Source organism: Pan paniscus, chromosome 9 (assembly GCF_029289425.2).
Source record: "Pan paniscus chromosome 9, NHGRI_mPanPan1-v2.0_pri, whole genome shotgun sequence".
In the NCBI taxonomy this organism is placed as follows: Eukaryota; Metazoa; Chordata; class Mammalia; order Primates; family Hominidae; genus Pan; species Pan paniscus.
In genome coordinates this window covers 134,949,546-134,972,620 of record NC_073258.2, presented here as the reverse complement: position 1 = coordinate 134,972,620, position 23,075 = coordinate 134,949,546, and the positions used below count along the sequence as shown (strand labels likewise).

General features: G+C 48.6%; 2 protein-coding genes across 2 annotated transcripts in view; one reads left to right on the top strand and one right to left on the bottom strand.

The window, feature by feature from the left end:
- Window positions 1-91: 91 nt before the first annotated feature.
- Window positions 92-23,075, bottom strand: VPS26B (VPS26 retromer complex component B). The gene is made up of 6 exons (XM_008973259.4): window positions 22,329-23,075; window positions 12,831-12,987; window positions 7,721-7,885; window positions 4,581-4,756; window positions 2,804-2,946; window positions 92-2,440 (listed from the first exon to the last, which is right to left on the bottom strand). The coding sequence occupies exons 1-6, from the start codon at window positions 22,549-22,551 to the stop codon at window positions 2,294-2,296; spliced, it is 1,011 nt and encodes a 336-aa protein (XP_008971507.1). The 5' UTR covers window positions 22,552-23,075; the 3' UTR covers window positions 92-2,293.
- The window catches only part of NCAPD3 (non-SMC condensin II complex subunit D3), a 71,432-nt gene continuing 70,794 nt past the window's right edge, over window positions 22,438-23,075 (top strand). The window contains exon 1 of the mRNA XM_034934089.3: window positions 22,438-22,577. The gene's annotated coding sequence lies outside the window, so the exon portion shown is untranslated. The remainder of the gene's footprint in view (window positions 22,578-23,075) is intronic.

Sequence of the window (23,075 nt, the reverse complement as noted above, 5' to 3'; positions counted from 1 at the left end):
CACAGGCACTATGTAGGGAAATCAGGGCAGGGATCTGTCTTTCCCTGAGTGTCGGAGATGGGACCGTGTAAGACGGAAGAGACCACAGAACTTGGTGGACCGTGGGCACAATGCCTCCAAAGCCACAGGGGCTTTCTTTAATCAGAAAGACCATTAAAACAAACGTTCTCCTTTTAATACAGCCATTGAAAAGATGACACATTAAGAAACATGTAAACACTGCAGCTGCTTAATTACAAGTTGCACTGCTTGATTTAGTACCTATGCACTCCCAGGTTTGGGGACCTTAAGAGAGGGGGACAGGAGCCTCCCCTCACTTTCACAGTTGGATAGAGAAGGCAAGAATGTGGGTAGAGTAAGAAAGAGAAAACAGAAGACCTGGCTTGTGCACAGCGCCTGAGAGAATCAAAGCAAATTCTATCTTCTAGTTCTCCCAGAAGAAAGGTTTAAGATGTTAGGAAGGTTGGAAAATGAACGTGTGTTGTCAGTTGGGAGGCAAAGGAATTGACAAATGCTTCTAGTTAGAATATCAGCTAGGAAAAGGAGGGATACAGAGCCTGACCTCATGCTCTGAAAAGGCAAGGAACCCAGAACTTGCCTCCCTTATCCACTTAAGCCCCAACCTTGATCATCAAGGGCAGCGCATGGGGGATCCTGTTCCCATGAGGATTGTGCATCGCACCTGAACACAGGACACAGCAGGGGGGAAACAACCTTGCCTTCCTCGGTTCTGCTGCCGCCAGTCGCCCTCCTAGGCTACCCCAAATGCCTCTCCCTCCAGTCTCAGCTCTGATCCATGAGCCCTGCCAAAGGCCTGAGACTGCACTGATCTCAGGAAAACAGAAGTCTTCCTTTCCCACACTAACTGAAAGGTGACACAGGAACCAACTCCTTAACTTTCCAAATTACTGAGAACTCAGACTGCCAAATACCGTACCTCTTGGCCAGTGGGGCCTGCTTGGTCTTTCTATAAAGGGAAGGGAGGCCAATGGGAGAAGAATGCCTGTCATTTTCAGGGGAGGCAGAAAAAGGACAGTAAACAACTTTACTACCATAGGCCCCAGCGCAGAGCCGTAGAGGGAGAAGTGCCTTCCTCTCTAGCATAACAAGAATATTCACAAGAGTTTTTTTATATGTGTTTTTTAAACACACGATACCAATGGTCCTAAACTTGGGTCAGTCAACTGGTGAAGATGACATATTTGGCAAGCAGAATGATTTGGAAGTGTGGCAGCAGTCTTCTGCCGAGGCCCTGGTCTCCCCTGTGTAACCTATAGGGAGAGGGGTAAAGGGGCTTGGGCATTAGTAAGAACAGCCTTGCCAAAGGTTCGAAACTAAGCCCCAATTCCCAGAAATGAAATGGAGGGTGAGGAGAGACGAGGGTTCACTCTCAGCAAGGCAGAGGGATCAAGGCCCCTTCCTGGGATTGGTTCTTCAGGGAACCAGGCCCTCTTGTTAAGGGCTTGTTGGGGCACGTGAAGCAATACCTAGAACAGCCCAGACCTTGGGGTTACCAAGTGGAGCAACGTGAAGGCAGGCGGTTGCCATGCACTCATCTTCCGTGGTGGGCTGGGTTCAGCCTCCTGGGTTCAACACTGCCGCCATCCGTGCACGACACTGACCCCAGGGCTTCTCTGTGCCCAAGGCCATCCCACAGGCTTCTGTTCCAGGACATTACTGACAATCCAGAGAGGATGGAGAAGGGAGGTGCCTGGGTCCCAGCAGTGAGTGGCCAGAAGGAGGTGGCCTGTGGGAACTTGAGATCACCACATCCAAGATTCCCAAAGAGGTAGCTTCCCAATCGTGAGTCTTCCCCTGCCACTTAGTGGGGGCTGGCCCAACTCCTGCCACTACCTCCGGGACAGCAGAGGGGAGTACAAGATGTGACTACCCAGGGCCCTGTTGGCAGCTCAGAATCCCAGGGACATGCTCAGATCCTGTATCAGGAAGCTCGGAGAGCCAGGAGCCAAGGATGCGTGCTCTCTGCTCTCCCTCCTCTAAGACGCAAGGCAGCCCCCTGAGGAAGGGGGCTCATGTTCCCCAGAGAGGCTGGCTTCCAGGATGCTACCTCTTCTATCCCACATCGGCCGCAGAATCCCAAGGAGAGACTCCTTCCCACCCCAAGCCCCTTGGGTTCTCCGGAGAAAAGAATTTAAGTCAAAAACATGATTTGTTTTCAGGTTGCAAGTAACGGGTCAACTGAGCCTCACAAGGTCCGCCCCCGCCCCCAGCCGCTGGTGTTGGTAGATGGGGGTGCTGGGTGGGTGCCCAGCATCTTCTTGGCCCTGGGGGCCTACTGCCTGCAGTTGTTGTCAGACAGCTGGCTGGGGGTCCGCACCTCACCCAGGGAGGTGGTGCCCTCAAAGCGCTGTGAGGCGATGGCCGCCTGGTGGGACATGCTCTTCCGTACGATGTCACCCTTCCGCCACAACACCACTTCCTGCAGAATTGAAAGGGGGGCAATGTGACACCTTAGAGGGAGGCATGGGGACAGGTTTCCTAGAGGCTCCCAACTTTGACGTGGGGAATCTCGGGCAAGGACCTCCTCTGCTTCTCTCTCACCAAAGGCAGCAGCTGCCAGCACCTCCCTGTCCCTGGTGTGGGCCAAAAGGGCAGGTGGTTGCAGGAGAAGGCCCGAGGAAGCAGACTCTAAGGCCAGGTGGGAATCCTCATTCTTGTTGTGCAATTGTGGGCGACCTAATGTTCCCACCTCTTGGCAAAAATGGAGTCTGACCTTCCATAGGAAAGAGAGCCTCCTGTTCTGTCCCAAGGGCATCGGGGCCTGGAGGAGCCTGGCCCTCACCTGCTGCTTGAAGTAGCGCCGCTCCTCCTCGTCTATCAGCACCAGGTTGAGGTAATAGCGCACAGAGAACTTCTTGTTGATGTCCCGCATGGTGGGCGTGAGCTCATACCCGGCCAGGAAGAGCCGGATCGGGATGGACTCTCCTGTAGGGGGAGGGCAGGAGTCAGCACAGGGGGCAAGGTGATGCCCTCTCCCTTATACCAGGTCACTCTGACCACTGCAGAGATGCCACTGGAGTGCAGCACACGAGCACTTCAGCCTTCTGGGAAGGTGCAGTCGCTCTGCTGCCCAGCAGGTGGCTGAAACAAAAATGTGACTCTCCAGTTCCACTCCAGGTCATGTTGCAGCTTCTCATGTCTTCTCGAAAACAGAGAGCAACTGAGTGGGAACAGCACAGGTCATTATTAGTATAAGCATCTTTTGATTACATGCAGTGTGTTTAGTTTTGGGGTTTTCAAAAGGCAGCTGTCAAAGTCCAGTTAAGCCACCACTTCACCCAGCAGTTCTGATGCCATCTTTCTCCATCCTCAGTGTATGCCCCCCAAAATACAACCTCCCTCTTGTGTGGACTGGCAAGGTGGTATGGTGGAAAGCAGAAAGTCCTCACTATGGCCTCAGTTCTGCACGAACCGCTTTTCTGATTTGTGAGTTAAGTGTCTGCTTCCTGTGGACCTTCATTTTCTCATGTGGAAAATTAGAGAATCGGACTGCGTGATACTACAGATCCCTTCCAGCTCTAACATCAGGCCTTTTCTAGTATCAGTGGAACAAAATTAGGGCAGTAATTCTACCGAGAAAGGCCAAACCTATAATGTGGTCTAAAGCTAAATATAAGCCATCTTATCATTATCTGCTCTTTTACATGCATTCTCAGTGACCCATTTCATTTGTACAGGAAAAATGACAGCTGGCTCTATTTGCACAGCCAGTGACAAAATGGGACATCAGAGAGTGTCAGGAGAGCTTGGTCCCAACCCTCCAAGGGCCTGGCATGGTAACACCCGCGTGTCCCCAGAGCTGCAGGCAGCTAAATCTGTGGCGCTCCTCCTTCCACATGGAGCAGCCTGTGGGAGTAAAAGGAATAAGCCAATAAAACCCTGGAAGCACCACGCACTTCAAAATGAAGAGTCTTCGCCATTCCTGAGGAATGGCTAAAGAGCCAATGAAGAATGTAAATGATTGCTTCTTCCAGATAATCACGGTCCCCAAATGACAAAGGGCTTCCAGCTCCACTATAATGTTAGCTCCCTGGGGCTGGGAGAGGATGCTTCCAGCAAATTCCAGGGCTATCTGGGTACCTGGTGGTGTTGGCTGAAGTATCTAGTAGTGCTCTTTCTACCTGACAAGTGAATTCAGAGAATAAATCGGAGCTAGAGCCAAGTCACAGACAGGCTGCTGTGCATGCATCCCTTGCTCCTGAGCAGCAGAGAATGCCAGAATGTCAACAGGAAGAAGCAGAAACGTGTTCAAACCACATCTGCTAAACCTGGACCTTCCAAAGTGACTCTTGAGGTTCAATCTTCAGTACAAGCCCGATATATAATCCAAGTCTAAGTGCAACTTTTCAGGGTGAAGATGGGATAGTAGCCTCAAGTTCTACACACTCAGCCTTCCTTTTCTTCCTTATTGCCACCCACGGTGTAAACTGAGAGATTAAGAAGTTACAGGTTAAGAGGACATCTTATTTTGACAGTGTAATCCCTCAAGCCCCTCCAGAATTCTGTGCAGGACATGGGAGAAAAGCTGTGGTAGCCAAGGCCTGGGCCTGGAGTCTCACCTCGCACTGGTGCCCCGTCCATGATCTCGTACTTGGCTATCGTGTCGTTCTCATGGTACACGTTGGGGCCTGTACCCGTCGTTTCTCGCTTGATGATGTCTATCTCCATGTGCTTGATTTTGATTCTCACTAGCAGGAAGTATATCTTCCCTACAATGACATCTTTCAAGTGGTATCTGGGGAACAGAAAGTACAGAAAGTAAGATGTTGGTACTGTGGCCAGACCTTTCTGTTTCAGTAGAGCGCACATGCCACGGCCAAGCATGCTGGTTAAAGGTCCAGTTGCAGGACACACTCACCCATCACTGCCCACACGGCTGTGGCTGAACTGTTTCCCAGTGCGGTCTTTACTTGGATTAAAGTAGCTTCTGTCCCTTCCACATCCCACGCAAAGGACGTCTCTCCTGCATGGTACCCATTCATGTTTGTTCATCTGCTCTATCTCCCCAGCATGCAGCTGCTTTAGTACCTTTTATATTTGTGTTTTTGAAAGATATCCTAATGTATGAGAGGCTAGTCCCACAAGCGCAGGGACCAGTCTCTCCCTTCCTCTGATCTCCACACAATGTCTTTAGGGAACCGGACCTGGATGGCTCAAAGCACACAGTTCTGTCCGCTCTAGGCCGACAGGCCAGGCAGCAGCAGTAGAGTGAGAAGAGCAAATCACTCTCGGCATCAGCGCCTGCTTTCTGGGCTCCACTGGCCTGGCCTTGTGAGCTGTTACGAAGTGAGCCACATTGGGTAACACTTCCTGACCCTCAGGCTTTTTTCTTTGGGTCAGTCAATAGTCTACATGTGCACAGCCTGTATCAGGCATGAGAGAAAGAATAAAATCTTAAAACCTGATGCTCAGCTCACAGGATAAGAATGCTGGCATGGACATCAGAATTCAGCCTCCTTATATTACAGGTGAAGAAAAGGCAGTTGGAAGAAAAGAGATAATGTTCTCTTGGGTAACCAGGATGTGAGTAGGGGGTAGAGAAAGGTGGTAAACCCAGGATCCTAATCCCCAGGCTGGAGTGTTCCCCACTGTTTCACACCACCCTTCTGTGCACAGGCTACAGGAAGACTGCAGACACCTGAGCAAACAGCCTCAGCAAATTTGCAAAAGCAGCAGGAGACCACCTGCGCCATCTTACAGGGGATGCTTAGAGACCATGGATTCGAGATGTTTTCAAACTCCTACAAATCACACATTCCTGTATTCTAAACGTTATACAGAAGCAAAAGCTGCTCTAGGTATAAGCGGGGAGAGTTAAAAAAAAAAAAAACAAAAACCCAACAAAAACGTTGCTTGTGGCTGGAAGAAAAGCGGAAGGCCAGAGGGTCTAAGGACCCCAGCTCCGCTGCCACCTCACACTTTCTGTGTGTTTGAAACCCACTGATCTGGTCCAAGCTCCTCGCTTTACAGATGAGAAGCCGAGGTACAAAATGTTAGTACCTGCTGACCTTAGCCCAACTTCTTAGTGGCAGAGCAGGCCCTGGTTCCAAGTCTGGAGTTCTCTGGCATATAAATCAGGCACTCACACAGAGCAGCTCGCTGTGCAAGGAGAGGTGTGGTCTGGAAGTGTCCCGTCCCTGCCTCTCTAGAGCACCTTTTCCACACTAGCTTTGGTCTGGCATGCACTGATGACCAGTGGCTGCTTTGAGCTCCTACGGGTGGCACAGCTGCTGGCCTCTGCCTTCACCAGATGGTCAGGACAGTAGTGGGTAGGCACTCTGGATGGCTCCTTTCTGGGCAGGACCGCAGAACCCTGAGGCTATAAGGAGAAAGGGGAAGAGCCTGTTCCCATGCCAGGCCCAGATCAGCCTCCCTCCCACCTTGCCTCACTCTCTGTTCACTGGTGGGCTTAGGCGAGGCAGAGCCAATTCTGGGTCACGCTGGTCATTTTCCTGGGGCCCTCTAGGTTCCAGGCCTGCCAGGGGAAAAAACACACCATTCCTCCAACCCTGTTCCAAGAACCACATATGTTCCTAGTTTTAAAAAGTTCTGTTCCTGACCCTTCAAAGATGAGCCATCTGGTGCAGCTCCCACTGCTCCCAGCCTCTGGATGACAGTGGGTCCTGGGGGTGCCACAATGAAAATCCTACTTAGAGACTTTGTGGCTTTTTTGTATAGCTCTCTGTGAATAGAATACCCTTTCTACTTTTGGATATTTGAGTTCCAAACATTCTCAGGAATATCATATTCAAAAGAAAGATGCTTTTGAAATACGCTGTCAGAAAGTTTTGTGATTTATTTATAACTGGCTAATTATTTTGATGTTCTAACAGTAAACACAGTTTAAAAGATATACATCTTCCCAACTCGCCAGTTAAAATAAAGTCATTTTAAGACTTTTATAAAAAATACATCAGGGCTGGGCATGGTGGCTCATGCCTGTAGTCCCAGCACTGTGGGAAGCCAAGGCAGGCAGATCACGAGCTCAGTAGTTCAAGACCAGCCTGGGCAACATTATGAAACCTTGGCTACACACACACACACACACACACACACACACACACACACGGACACACACACACACGGACACAAATTAGCTGGGTGTGGCGGTGCATGCCTGTGCTCCTAGCTACTTGTAGGGGCGGAGGTGAGAGAAATGCTTGAGTCTAGGAGGTCAAGGCTGTAGTAAGCCATGACTGGGCCACTGTACCCCATCTTGAAAAAAAAAATCCAATATTCTTTGCTATAATTCATTTTAGTTCAGGGAGGAAGCAGCAAATCATGGCCAATATTTGGTTTCGTCGCTTTGATTTCTGAAGACACAGATGGAGGGAGCACATGATAATGGAATGGTATTCTGAGATTGTTCTTAGCAGTAGCGGGAAACAGCTGAAGCTGGAATTCCAAAACAACCTCAAGTTAGTTTAGCTTGACTGAGAGGCATCATAGGATGTTTAACTTAAAGACACCACCTTAGTTGAATATGGTTAATTTAGGTAAATGAAGTGTTTACATCGTGGTCGGTCCAGCTGCAGCTGGCCTGCCATAGACACTCACTGGATTGCTCCCAGGGTCTTCCCCCACCGCATGTCACCACAAAGCAGTCGAGTCACAGAGGGCCATCAGTTTGCATCTGCATCAAGTCCCATCTTAACCTCCTTAAATAATCATTTCACAACCTTGGCACTGAGACACTTACTTGGATTTATTGTACTCAAATTCAATGTGCAGACAGTCCTCAATCCCAACCTCCATCTTGATGGAAGAGTTCAGCTCCGGGTATGTGCTGAGTGTGTGAACTACAATGTCCATCTCTTTGACAACATCATTGAGGCGGCGGCTGATGGTAGCTCGAAGGAAATAGCTGTAGGAGACGGAACTGTCATGAATAAACACTCCCAGTCTCCAGATGCTACCTAGATATAGGTACCAAATTGGCCCACTTGAGAGAAGCCTGTACAAAGGTTCTTAACCCTTGAGGGCTTTGTATCCTTTTAAGAAGTTACAGACCCTCTTCCAGGGAAAGATGCACATATGTACCTATACAGAGACCTTTTCAACCACAATTCTAGGGAGTTCAAAGACCCTTCCCCCAAATCCCTCTAGGGAGCCCATGCCCCCGGGTCAAGAATCCTGCTGTAAGGGAAAGTGATTTCTCTGCCTTGTACCCCAATCACATGTTATTCTTGGGCCTTTCACGGCCCTTACCACTACTGACCATGTATTTGTGTACAGGTTTTATTTCATCAGCTAACTGCTGGCTTTTGGGGCAAAGGAGTCCGTCTCGTAGTTTTATCTTTGCATGTTTGTTCACCGAACAATATTCAATCAATAAACCTTTTTAAAGTGTCCCAATAAACCTTTTTTAAGTTAAAAGAGGGGACTAGGAAAGAGAGAAATTAAGTCAGCTATTCATTCCACAAACATTTACTGAGCTAAGCACTGGGCTAAGCACAGGATGAATAAGATACAGTCTCATGGGAAGCTCACAGTTCACCGGGGGAGATGGGCAAATAGAGAAATGGGAACACACGGAAAGGGCTAATTGAGATGCTGCGATCCAGTGCTGTGTGGAGGGAGAAAAGGGCATTCCAGGAGAGCAAACCTTATATGCCACAGGGGCAGACAGGACCTGGTCTGTGGAATAACAAGTCTCTGGCTGAACCTAGGATCCCTGGGGAGGATGCTGCTGTGGAGGGGATGAGAGAGAAGACAGAGACACAGCCCTGAAGGGTTTAACAAGCTGCCCTCTGCGGCCCGCCAGTGCAGCACGGTCATCCCCGGCACTTAGCACTGTGCTAACACTCAATGAGGAGGAGCTCTTTAATTGTATTTCCTTCTCCATAAAACATTATTTTAATATAATCTAATATAATAAATTGTATTTTCTTTTAAATAAAACTTAGATAATCCCCACCATCTGTCAAGCATTACCAGATGAAGTTATAAAGATATGGCCGGGCGCGGTGGTTCACGCCTGTAATCCCAGCACTTTGGGAGGCCGAGGCGGGCGGATCACGAGGTCAGGAGATCGAGACCATCCTGGCTAACACGGTGAAACCCCATCTCTACTAAAAATACAAAAAATTAGCTGGGCGTGGTGGCGGGCGCCTGAAGTCCCAGCTACTCAGGAGGCTGAGGCAGGAGAATGGCGTGAACCCGGGAGGCGGAGCTTGCAGTGAGCCGAGATCGCACCACTGCACTCCAGCCTGAGCGACAGAGCGAGACTCCGTCTAAAAAATAAAATCAAATAAAAACAAATAAATAAATAAATAAATAAAGATATGCTAGCCATACCAACTACACATTTCGGCTACTATCCTCTGTGTGGCACTGGCTGCTTCTTGGGGATCCTTTCGGTTCACCTCAGTAACCATCACCCTGCCCAGGACACCTGTCCCTAGCCCTCTTCTAACTGCTCAGCCTCCCAAGTCTCCCCACCCCGCTGTCTGGGAAGACACTGACTTTTACTCCACTAAGAAGATGAAGGCCTTCCCAGTCAAGACTTACAATGTGCTCCTTCCTCTGCTTTGTTCCTTACTTAAGGTCTGAACATGTCTCTGCATTTTCACCCATCCTGTCTCCAACAGCACCTCTCCCTCTCAAGACCTCTCCTCCCCACTCCGGCCCAAGAACTCTCCATATGGATGCACAATGAAATCACCAGGAGAGGAGAGCCCTTAAGAATCCTGCTGCCTGGGCACACCTGATATGTGATTGTCTGGAAAGGGACACAGGCATTCGCATTTTAAAAAGCTTCCCACATGATTCTAATGTGGAAGCCTTGGTCCGGCATCTGGATCCTTCTACATATTCTGATTTCCCCAAGATCATCAATCTCCCTCTAGCTAAAGGCCTTTTCCTCTGAGCTTATTAAAAAATTGGTTTCCAAAGTCACCAATCCCAAGAACCCTCTCCAGGCCTTACCCTCTTGACCTACCATACTTTCTTTTCCTTTCTTCAGAGACAACTGTCACAAGGCGGGTTCTGCACCAACAGCTGAGGCTTCTCCACGAACCACTCCTCCCAACCCCTTGCTTCTGTCTCCACCACCCAACAGAAACCGCTCGCCTCGAGGTCAGTAACCCATGGCCTCCCAGCTGCCAAATCCAGCAGCCCTTGATTCTGCATCCCGTGAAACACTTCTTCCTTGAAACACTCTTCCCGCGGTTCCACAGAGGCGCTGCCCTGATTCACCCCCCTCTCCTCCTCCTGCCATGCCCCGGTGGGTCCTGGCTCTCTCCTCTCCTTGTGCTCCCTTTCTTCAAAAACGTTATCAGTTATGACCTCTGAGCAGATCAGTCCTGACTGCACATTTCTAAGTGTCCCCTCTGTCCTTAGTGCCAGGTCTGCGCTTCCAATTGTCTGCTAAACTTTTATGCTTTCTCTATTTTGCCAGTACTTCAGCCTGCCCTCTAGAGCTGGATGAATCACCTTATCTCCAGATCATTTCTTCCTCCTGATAGCCCTCTGTCTCCATCTCCACGGCTGCATGCCTGCACTCACTGGTAATCTCTGCTGGTGTCTGTTACATTCCTCACTTTCTCTTTGTTCCCATTACAGCCACCAAAATCATACTCGGAGGACCTCACAATAGCCTTCTGATAGTTTTGTCTCTATACTCTTCCCATCCACCAAATGCTACATATGGACTCCAATCTTCCAAAATAACCTTTTCTCTGCCTAAAGACAAAAGAAAAGTCCACAATAATCTTTTCATGTTTTCCCTCTGCCTGTGTAATAAGAAAAAGCTTTTAATCTGGAAGTTACATCTTTAAACTGTCCTCAACTAATTTTCCCATCTCTACCTCCTCTCTTTCGCAACATGAATCCTAAAGTCTTCATGTGATTTGGACATTAACACTTTTCTTTTATTGTGGCAAAATACATATAACATAAAATTTACCACTTTAACAATTTTTAATTATACAGTTCAGTGGCATTAATGATATTCGTATTGCTGTGCAAACATCACCATCAGTCTCCAGAACTTTTCCACCTTCCGCCACTGAAACTCTACTCATTAAACACCAACCCCCATTTCCTCCTTCCCTCAGCCCTGGGCCTCTACCATTCTACTTTCTGTCTCTATGAATTTGACTGCTCTGGGTACCTCATATATATGGAATCAGACAGTATTTGTCCTTTTGTGACAGGCTTCTTTCACGTAGCACAATGTCCTTTAGGTTCACCCATGTTGTAGCATAGGACAGAATGTCCTTCCTTTTGAAGGCTGTATAACAGTCCACTGTACGGACAAAACACATTTCCTGTGTCCATTCACCCACTGACGGACACTTAGGTTGCTTCTACCTTTTGCTTATTGCGAATAATGCTGCTGTGAATATGGGTGTACAGATATCCGTTCGAGATCCTGTTTTCCATTCTTTTGGATCCGCTTCTGGATCCAAAAGAGGAATTGCTAGATCATATGGTAATTCTGTTTAATTTTTTGAGGCACTGCTATACTGGTTTCAACACCTTTCTTTCTGCAGTACAAACGCTTAAGACAAATCCACTGCAAAAGAAAAAAAAATTAAATAATAAATCCCTCGGTCAAACTGAAGTGATGACTAGATGATCCTCGCGGTTGCTGCATTCTCTGGGTGCGATTATGAAACACTGTCTTTACTGGGTGTAATGTCAGTCTTAGACCTCTCTGCAAAGATTTGTTTTTTTTCTTTTAAAAAAATTAAAAAAAATTTTTTTTTTGGTAGAGATAGGGTCTCAATATGTTGCCCCGGCTGGTGTCGAATTCCTGGCCAAGGTGCCAGGATTACAGGCGTGAACCACCACCTCTGCAAAGATTTAAAAAGAGCCTTCACTCTTCTGATGGAAGAAGGGAGGACAGAGAAAGAAAAGAAGTTAAAGGTCTTGCTGTGGTGTGTACCATCCTAAACTCAGGTCCTCAGGTGAGGAGATAAACCGATCTTATGAGATGGTATCAAGACCTGGAATCAGGTGTTCAGAGTCACAGGGGAGACTGCTTTATCCCAGTAGCATCACATAACCTCAAGTTTACACCTAACAGTCTATATCTGCTGTGGATTTTTTTTCACCCAAAAGACCTTGGCATCAGTCTCTATTCTCAGAGTTTCCAACACTATAACAGTAAAAACAATCCATGTACCTATGTGTTCACATTTTAAGAACTTTATTTTCTTATCACCCCCAAAAGAAGAGGACATCTAGAATTAGAATCCAAGTCCATTACCCACTTTGAAGTGAGAAAGCTGAGTTACAGAGCTCAAGGTCACACTGCAGCTGTGTGGCAGAGCCTGACAGCAGGTCAGGATCTCCTGACACCCAGCCAGCAGGAGTGTGCTGGGGGTGGCTGACGTTGAACTTTCAGGAATTTTATGACCTGGCTGTTAAACACAGCAATTATTGAAAGTTAAATTATATAAACTCACAATTAAATGAATCATATTAAAAACAAAGGTAAGACATGCGAAAATCTCATCACTTCCTATTTTCCGGCCCTTTACGATGCTCTCTGCTCTTCAGGGAATGTGTCTCCATATGATGGTAATAGCATATCTCTCCCACCTCTACATTTAGGAACATTAGGTAGCTTGAAATTGGCCATGGCGGGGCTATGTACACTACAGAAATTGACACATGCTACAACCTAGGGCCACTTTCCTCCTGGAAGGCCCACGGTTAATGGTTTCCCAGCACGCCACAGCTCGCGACACTCTTCCTTCTCAGGATCGCTGTGAAGATCCTAAAAGTGGGGACAGCCTCAGGTCCTCGTCCACATGGGGCAGGTTCTAGGGCACAGTGGGGAACCAGCAGACATAACTTACCGTAGCTTCACATTCTGCCCTGTGTAGGACTCATACGGCTTCTCCACGTGGGTAAACTCAAAGTCGAAGGCCTGCGACTGGGTGATCTCTCCAGGCCGGGCCAGGTCCTTCACCAGGGACACAAATTCATGGTGGTTCCCGCGATCGTAGTAGAGTTCTGGTGAGAGACAGCGATGCCTCCTTTATCAGATCCTGAGCTACACCGGGCCGAGTGAGGGGGCTGTAGGCTGGAGGAACTGCTTTTTGGAAGGACCTCCCTGCAGAACAGACCCCTTCTAGCCTTGTTTTCTTGACCTCTGCTCTTTCACTCCCTCCTTCTTCTCCAAAGGCTTTTCTGTCTTATATAGTGAAATCCCGTGGCAGAAAAGGAACCCAAAATAATCCTGCTCCAAGACACTCGGACACCATCTTTTAATAAGGGTAAGTCATGGGAGCTAATATAAGAAATGCCACGCTTCTTTAAACAGCATTTAACACTTCCAACTTCTGAAAGGATATAGCTATTTAATCATATCATCCTTATAATAATAATCTGACACAGCTAAGACAGGTCTTATCACCCCGTTTAAAAGATGATGGAAACCCAGGCACAGCATGCTTAACTGACTGGCCTGGAGTCGCAGAGCTGGCTGCAGAGCTGAGACTAGAGCAGGTCTCCTTCTAGACTGCGTCTATTTCTATCAGCTGGTATAATGCAGGTCATGACACAACCTACTTCACAAGGCTCTGTGTGAAGTAGCAGGGGTGATGGAGGTAAAAGACTTAGAACAGTATCTAGTACACAGCAAATACTCAAAAACATCGTTAGTAGCTGCTGTTATTACTCCAAAAGGAAGGCATGTGGCCAATCGAACATGGACATTTTCATGTTATTCCCTCCACTGAAATCAGGAGGTGTCCAACTTTAGTGTGCACCAGAGTCACTGAGAAAGCTGGTTAACACACAGATGGCTGGACTCCACCCTAGTGTTTCTGATTCAGGAGTCTGGGATGGGGCCTGAGAACTGGCCCTTCTGATAAGCTCCCCAGGACGGCTGCTACCACACTTCCATGCTTTAGGAAGCATTGCTCTACATTTATCCTCTTCAGGAAATAGTTCTGGTATTTTTTGATGATAAGTTCATGCCACCCATTTGTCCTATATTATTTTATGTTTGCTTATATTCTATTTAAGTATAAGTTTTGCTACATACCTGGTCTCCCCCGCTCCCACTGTGGACTGCAGGCCCTTTAAAGATAAGGCCCACATCCCCAGCTCCCTGGTGCTTCCTAGAACCTGGCCCTGCACAAGTGAGCTTTTTTTTGTTTGTTTTTTGAGACAGAGTCTCGCTCTGTCGCCCAGGATGGAGTGCAGTAGTGTGATCTCGACTCACTGCAACCTCCGCCTCCTGGGTTCAAGCAATTCTCCTGTCTCAGCCTCCCAAGAAGCTGAGACTACAGGCATCCGCCACCACGCCCAGCTAATGTTTTTTGTATTTTTAGTAGAGATGGGGTTTCATCATGTTAGCCAGGATGGTCTCGATCTCCTGACCTCGTGATCTAACCGCCTTGGCCTCCCAAAGTGCTGGGATTACAGGCGCGAGCCACCGCGCCCGGCCGAGGTAAGCTCTTAATACTGACTGTGGCTATGCATGGCCACATTACAGTTCAAGCCACCACCCCTCGAGGATTCTGTGTTCAAGTCCCGTGCTAGACTGCAACTTGCAGCAGGGCAGATGAATTGGGAACAGAGAGCAGGCGGAGCACACTCATTGCCTCTGTTGTTTGCTGCTTGGGGAGGAAGAGGCGAGTCCACAGACTGGAGTCTCTGGGATCCCACACTAGTGATGCCACTTCTGTATGAATTCACAGTGTATTGTGTGGCTGTGGCTTGTGGCTGATTTCCCGTGTAACTACAATCAGCCACAATCTTTTATTACAAACAATGACCTTCCTTTCCAAACACTCAGTGGTTTCAATAGTAGGCAGCATGCTGGTTAGTGAGTGATAATCCACAAAGCCTCAGAGTGGGAGGTGGCAGCTCCAAATTATGGGTGGAAAGTGAGCAATCCAGTAATTGTGCCCCCCCAATAAAAGTCAGAAGTATATGACAGGCGGAAGCGGAGCCGCGGCCAGCCCCGGGGACAGGGACTCCTCGGCTTACTCTTGTTGCATGAGTCCTGGTCGATGGTGTTGGCTTTCATGTGGAAGCCGAAACCTTGACTTGGGAACCTGGTACCTCAGTTTCTAAGCACTAGATTCTGGCCATAGTTTCAGGGGACAGAAGCAGGCAGAGCAAGGCCCCAGTGTCCAGAATCAATGGTCCAGAGTCAAAAGGAAGAGAAGAAGAAAAGGATGGAAAAATACACAAATGCGATCGCACAGCCCAAAGGCAACATCAGGAATAAACAAAACAGAGAAGGCACAGAGAGCGCTCAGGCTGCCAGCATTGTGGAGCCTAGCAACAGTGCAGAAGGTTCCGTCCGCCTGCCCCTGCAGGGCACCTGGAGCAGGAGAAGTCATTCCCTGCATAGCATCACGTTCTCTCTAGTGCCTTTCCTCCTGCACACACATTAATATCAGCTCTGACATCAAATGTCATGGAAGAGTGGCCAGTGTGCAGTCACAGCAGGGCTGGCCTGGCCTTTTTAATCTATCCTTTATAAGCCATCTGCAATACTTCTGCAAACACTGTGGGGCAAAGGGGCAGACACAGCGATGCTTCCTATTTGCCAGAAAGTTTGTTTTCCTCTTGCATAAATTAAAACAAAAATCCAAGGCTGTTCTCACGAGAGGTCTGGGCCCTAAAGAGACTGTAAATAGCCTCTATTCCGTCCCAAAGAAGCAACCACGCGTCATCTTTCATTCTTCCCAACCAGCAGTCCTCAGGGACCAGACGTGTCAGGCTAGAAGTAGGAACTGAGTAAGTTTTTGGTTAAGGTAACTATTCTGTCTTTGGTTTCCTTCTCAGTCCAACAGGAGGAAATAACTTTTGTACTCAGGATGTTTTCATGGTGAAACTTGCCACCAACAGTTGAGAAGTGAATTTGCCATTCGGGAAGGAAACTGAGCCAGCTTTGCATCACGGGTCACCCATGACAGCCGCCCTGAGCTTTGCTGCTTGGCTAAGGCCATGTTTAGTCTAGGCCTCGTGCAGTTTTGGAAGAAACCTAAGTCAGCAAAGCAGAAAAAGACCTCCAAAGGCCAGGCGTAGTGCTTCATGCCTGTAATCCCAGCACTTTGGAAGGCCAAGGCGGGTGGATCACGAGGTCAGGAGTTTGAGACCAGCCTGGCCAAGACGGTGAAACCCTGTCACTACTAAAAATACACAGATTAGCCAGACGAGGTGGTGGGCATCTGTAATCCCAGCTACTCGGGAGGCTGAGGCAGGAGAACTGCTTGAATCCGGGAGGCAGAGGTTGCAGTGAGCTGAGATTGTGCCATTGCACTCTAGCCTGGGCGACAGAGCAAGACTCCATCTCAAAAAAAAGCCCTCCAAAGAGCCTCCTCTTCATCTGACCCTCCCAGCCACTGTCTGCTGGCTGGCCACTGTCAGGATTCGTGCTTACCACACCCTACTCCTGTCTGCCAACCCTGTGAAACTCACAAGCACTGGCACCTCTGGGTGGCCCACACCTCACCAGGCGCAGCTCTGCTCCAGTCCCACCAGCAGCTTGTTAAGTAGGCCAGAATCAATCCACCTCATCTTAATGTGCCTTTTACTTAGTGTTTCAAGGGCTGATGAATTAAAATACAGAAAGCCCCTGGAGTTTTTAAAAGTATGGGCTTGATTGGTATTAATGGGCTTATTAAAACCTAAAAAAAAAAAAAAAATCCAGATAATGTCTGTTGGCTTTGGAGTACAGGGATGTTCCTGTCTGCCCTCCTCCGTATGTCTGACCTTCTAATTACGTTTGGTTTATTTAACCCCATTAGTCTCCAAGGCGGCCCAGGTCTGCTTTCTAAACTTCACTGGTGTTCCCCAAAGGATTCCAGCTCAACAATGGTCTCTTCTTCTCACAATTACAGTTTTTCCTTGCAGTGCTCCTTACAGACTACTGCATCTTCCTAAAGACGTGGGCCAGTAGGATGACTAGGTCTTAGATCTTTCTGTCCCATGGGCCTGACCCAAGAGATGCCCTCACCACATGTGTTGGCATTGTTAGAACACAGACCAAGCCACTGGAAAAGTATCCTAGGTACAGGAAGGATCCCAGTGTGGCTCAAAAACTTGCAGAGGATAACAGGAAAACGTCTACCACATAAGTGAATAAATAGGATATTATAGTCTCAGGAAGCAACGTTCAAACTGCCACATCTGAGCAGTGGTGCAGGACCAAACGGGCCAGAGGTTTGACAACTCTTATGTTCTTACATGCAAGGGGGTATCAGTTTCAACTTGGCACAGAAGAGTGTGAGGAAAGAAAGATGTAAAGGCAGGTAAACTGACGTTAGCTTTAATACTTCCTTATCCCAGTTCCCCCAGTGAGGACAGCCCCAGTAGGGGCACACCAGCTGGAGAGTCACCGAGTTGTCAGTGGCCTTGATGGACAACCACATGTTGCTCATCAATGCCTCCTCCACAACAAAGGCAGGAAGCTCAGCTGCTCAACCACCAAAACAAACCTGATTTGTGTCTTTCTTTCATTAAAGTAACTCTTGCTTATCTGGGAGGAGATGCGGGAAAAGAAAACAAAACGAAACAAAACAACAACAAAGAATAGTTTCTGTAAATTCTTAGATTTGACCAATATATCCATTCAACAAATATTTACTAGGCACCTTCTACGTGCTAGCCACTGCACTAATGATGGGCTGAAGGCAGTCCCTGGATCTCAGGTGCTCAGAAATTAGTAAGAAAGACAGACAAGTTTTTTTAAAGTCACAAGCTTGTCATACCCGGCTTGAAAAGAGGTATTAATGAGGCCTCTGGAAGAACAGTGGAGGAAGCACTTAAGTCAGCCTGGGGAAGTCAGAGAAGACTTTCTGATGGATATGATGTTAGCTAGGCTTTGAAGGAGTAAGAGCTTAGGTGGAAGGTTATATCTTGCAGAAAGATGTTACTATACAAAGGGAAAATACCAAGATTCTAGAAGAAAAGGATAGTTTGTGGAACCCACAAGCGGTGAGAGTGAAGGGTTAGGGGAGACGAGGCTGGAAAGAGAGGGAGGGCCAGAGCAGGAGGGATTTGGATATACTTTCCCCCATTAACCAATAGGGAGGCGAGAAGAATTTTAAGGAAGGACTGACAATGATAGACTGCCTTTAAGAAACTTCATCTTCACAGAAAATGACCTGAAAGGAGAGGAAGACAAAGGCAGGAAGACCACTTAGGAAGCTGCTACAAACAGAAAATAAAAGGCAGTGGCATTGAGAAGAGAGAGGAGACGCTGGTTTGAGATATACTGCAGAACCAGCAGAGAAGGCCAAAACTTAGCAGCCAACTGCATGTGTGGGAGGAGGAGCCAAGACTTCAAAATGACATCTAGATTTCTGAGGCTAAATGATCCCAGCTGACATAGGCCGAAATGGGGAAAAAAGGAGACGCAGTGGGGCTGTGGCTGAAGCAGAGACAGAGAGAGGGGTTTGTGTTTGCATGCATTTCTGAGGCACCTGTAGGGTATCCCGGTGGACATGTCTAGCAGACAGCTTCAAAGACGTGTGAAACTCGGAAGAGAGGTCGGGTCAGGACAAAGAAACAGTCTGGGAGTCATCAGAATATAATTCATGGGGCTCAGCACAGTGACTCATGTATGTAATCCCAGCACTCTGGGAGGCCAAGGCAGGAGGATCGCTTGAGTTCCAGACCAGCCTGGGCAATAAAGAAAGACCCTGTCTCTACATAAAATTTAAAAAATTAGCTGGGTATGGTGGCATGCACCTGTAGTCTCAGCTACTTGGGAGGCAGAGATGGGAGGATTGCTTGGGCCCAGGGGGTTGAGGCTGCAGTGAGCTGTGATCGTGGCACTGCACTCTAGCCTGGGTGATGGAGTGAGACCATGTCTCAAAAAATTTTTTAAATAAAAAACAAAGAAAATAAGTCATCGGTGCAGATGAGATTGCCACAGCAAGTGACAGGATAAAAGTGACACCTCTGCCTGCCTGCCTCCAAATTAACAAGGAAGAGGGACAGAGCTCAGCGCTATCAACTTGATTACTGCCATATGCCACCCCGTCAGCCAGACCTCAGAACAGACCGAAGTTCCACCCATCTCGCACATAGTCAAAGAATGCAATGAAGGAGAAAACCACACGACCGCAGCTTCAGCAAACTCACTCACTAGCCTCGCTCTGGTGCCCCAAGCTCAGTTTACAATGACTGACACAGGTGTATGACACAAATACTTCACAACATGCTTCTTTCGGGGAACCAGGAAGATAAAATAGGAGGAATATAAGAGTTTAAGAAAAGTCACTGTGTGCCTCCAAATAGACTTCCAAATAGTACATCTTTACTCCCTGTCCATGTGTGTATTTCAGGAACACAAACTCCCTTTTACATCAAATAGAACTACAAAGGTTATTCTAATGCCTTGTTCTTGATCAAGAAATATATCCCAAAGCCAAATAATCAGAAACATATTGTCTAAGAAAAGTCACTCTGTGCCTCCAAATAGACTTCCAAATAGTACATCTTTACTCCCTGTCCATGTGTGTATTTCAGGAACACAAACTCCCTTTTACATCAAATAGAACTACAAAGGTTATTCTAATGCCTTGTTCTTGATCAAGAAATACATCCCAAAGCCAAATAATCAGAAACATATTGTCCATCATTCTGTGTTATTCTACTTCTATGTCCTCACGTAACCATGGATAATTGAGCGTGAACAATATACTTCAGCACAAAGCTGGGACTGGCTCCATCTACAACACCAACTGAGACTGGCCCATGTGGCCAAAGTAAGAGATTTAAGGCAAAGGGTTGAAACATGCACTCCCTATCAGTAGACAGGGCGATCGTCTTCAGGTAAAACAGGTACAGGAGGAAGAGCAGCAAGCCAGTGGGTGATAACTCAATTTGTGAAATGGAAACATTTTACTACTTCAACTACCATAATTTTATAAAGGAACCCTCTATAAGGGTCATGCATGATCCCCTGGCATGCCCAACATTCTCACCAAGTGATGTTATTTTCCTTGCTTGGTAGCTGAGAAAGCCGAGGCCCAGAGAGTGGCTAAATTCCCCCAGTCTCACGGTCAACTCAGTGCAGGGTGGCCAAGGGCCCGGGAAGAGTTACCAGTGGAAGCAACAAAAGGTTCTGAGAAAATTCAGCAGGGATGATGGATGTCTCAGGAGTAAGGAGTTAGACAAGAAATCAGGTGGGGCAGGCACAGCAAGCAGCTTCTTCAACTCCCTTTCATTCAGACCAGAGGAAGGCCTTGACACGGTTCCTAGAACAGCTAATTTCACACTGTCTGGGGCAGAAGACATTCTGGGTTATCTTTCACATACTGGTAAGGTACCACCACCTGGGAGTGATGGTATAGACACAGACTAAACATGCCTGCCAACACTATTATTATGGAGCCAAAGAATCAATGCAATAACTTTAAAACTGCTACTAAAAAATACCTTGCTCAATAGGCAATGATTTCTCGACTAGTTACTATGCGTAGCATAATATGCTTTGGACTCATCCTGTTTATCCTGGGGTTCTTTGCTAGAGATGATTTTACCCTCCAGAGGATATACAGCAATATCTGAAGACATTTTTGTGGTCACAAGTGGGGGATGCTACTGTTGTCTGGTCAGTAGAGGCTGGGAATGGTGCTAAACATCCCATGACAACATGCCAAACGACGCCAGACATCACAGTGCTGCTACTGAGGAACCTTGCCATCTACCCCACCATTGAACCCAGAAGCAGGAAAGCAGAAGGCATGGAACTCACTCTTCGGCCCCTTTTCTGGTACACTAAGACCTTTCATATTCTGGCTTTAAAATAACAACAAAGAGCTTCCTGTAAGATCAGCCAGTCTTCAACCTGATTTCATGTTCTTAAATACCAGAGGCAAAATGCTTGAGGCTGAGCAGTGAACCCAAGAGCCAGGCCACAAGTCCTCCTTTTCCCAGGGTTTCTCCTACCTGTGTCTCCGTGTTTCCTGCCTCTGTGAAAAGGAGACGGCAAATTCTTTGCTAAACTCTCAGGATAAGAGAGTTTAACAAAGATTCCCCAAGGAAGTCTCTAAAAACAGAGTTATGTATGCAGTGTGTGGTATCGGTATGGATTCTCTACCAGAGATGTGTAGCTCACAGGGTATTTACTGTGATTCTACTCCTAACCTAACGACAAAAACAACTTATTTTAAAAGTACCCAAGCATTTTAATAATACACAAGAGTCTAAATAAGGCTTAGAATTGGAGACAACCCAGTCTTGACTGGGAGCTCCCCAAATCACTTTACCATTACTGCCTTTTACTGTCTAGTTCTTATTTGTTTATTTGTTTATTTTTTTGAGACAGGGTCTTGCTGGTTGTCACCCAGGCTGGAGTGCTGTGGTGTTATCACAGCTCACTGCTGCCTGGAACTCCTGGGTTCAAACAATCCTCCCATCTCAGCCTCCCGAGGAGCTAGGACTACAGGCAAGCACCACCACGACCAGCTAATTACAAAAAAATTTTTCGGGGTAGAGGCAGGTCTTGCTATATTGCCCAGGCTGGTCTCCAACTCCTGGCCTCAAGCAATCCTCCCACTTCAGCCTCTCAAAGTGCTGGGATTGCAGGCATCAGCCACTGTGCCTGGCGCTGTCTAGTTCCAATGATTAATAATCATGTTTAAAGCATTGAGAAACTCTGATCACTTAATTGTGGTTTTTAGAAACACCATTTCTTTGTCTTTAAACAGAAAATGTGTGTGAAAACTCGCATTCTAATAAAGAAGTCTAAGAAACGCAGCCTAGGTAGTCAGATTTAGACTGAAGATTATGGGTCTTCTTTCTGGAAACATGTACAAGCACAGGTAGTTCAGGGCTGAGGTGAGGTAGAGAGAACTGGTTAGCTCTCTCACACCACATCTAAAGAGAAAAACGGGTTGGTGGGGGCTCTGGGAAGTGGGGCTCGGTGGACCAGCCTCACTTTGCGTCTGGCAGTTGCAGATGGCCGGGCGATGGGAAAGCCAGTATTGGCAGAGCGGTCTCCCCCTAACAAACCCACCTGCAGGCTATGGCCAGAGCACCTCACCCAGAAATCCTGGGGACAGGAAGCAAAGCCGAGTGCATGCCGGAGACAATGGGGAGAACCCATAGGCAAGGTGCCCATCCCACGAGGCACAGCAGGGCGCTTCCTCCCGCCCTCGCCGTCCCCATCTCCCTGGCAGCGCGCTGTCACTTTTGGCAGGGAGGACAGTAACGCAGGGGGAGTCGCCCACGGGCGGGACTTGTAGCTGAACCCCAGGCCTCAGACTGCAGTTGACAAGCGACTGTGACAGGCCTCGCCAGAGGAGCTGGGCCCTGAATCACCCTGCTCCCCGGCCGGCTGTCGGCGCTGGGGGAGGGGGTCCCGGGGGTCGACTCACCGATCTGCCCGATGAACTCGATCTTGATGCCCTGGTGCTCCAGCCGCTTGTTGGGGTTCTTGAGGGCAAGGCTCACCTTCCCGGAGACCGTCTCCCCGTCGTAGAAGAGGAAATATTTCTCCTTCTTCCCGTCCTCCGTCTTGTGCTCGGCCCGCTTCCTACTCTCTGCATCGTTCAGAAGGATTTCCACCTCCACGCTCTGCCCGAAGCCGAAGAAGCTCATCGCACCGCCGGGCCGGGCGGGTCTCGGTAAGGACCGCTCCCTCGCACCGCGGCGCGGGCTGCCCTAGGTAAAGAAGGCCAGAGGGCCCGATGCGCGAGCGCGCTCGGCCGCCGCGGCGCTGCCTGGCTCCGCCGGTGCCGCCGGGCAGTGGGCGCCGACCGACAGCCGGCTCCACGGGGGAGGGGCACGGCCGGGGGAGGCTGGCGGCTGCGGGCTGCGGCGCCCGAGCAGCAATGCACCGAGGAGCAGTGCCCTGCGCCGAGCCAGTCCCAGCCAGTCCCGCGGCCGGTGGCAGTGGGCGGGCGAGGGTCGGCCGTGCAATGCTGCGGGGGGCAGCCGCACAGAGCCGGGTGTGCGTGGCCTGCGCCTGCCGGGTGGGGTCCAGCGCCGAGCCGCGCTGCGAGCTGCCCAGCCTCCGGCGGTGCAACGCACCGAGGCGCTTCGGCGGCTCCGGGCGGGGGAGGGGGCAGGCGAGCTCCAGCCCGGATGCGCTGGAGCAGCGGCGCGCAGGCGCACCCCCTAAC

Bases quoted from the DNA above. Each gene is read 5' to 3' on its own strand.
- VPS26B (XM_008973259.4), bottom strand. From the start codon at position 22,551: ATGAGCTTCTTCGGCTTCGGGCAGAGCGTGGAGGTGGAAATCCTTCTG. The intron at 7,886-12,830 runs GTAAGTTATGTC...CGTCTCCTACAG, and splicing joins GGGCAGAATGTGAAGCTACG to CTATTTCCTTCGAGCTACCA. The intron at 2,441-2,803 runs GTGAGGGCCAGG...TCAATTCTGCAG, and splicing joins GGCGCTACTTCAAGCAGCAG to GAAGTGGTGTTGTGGCGGAA.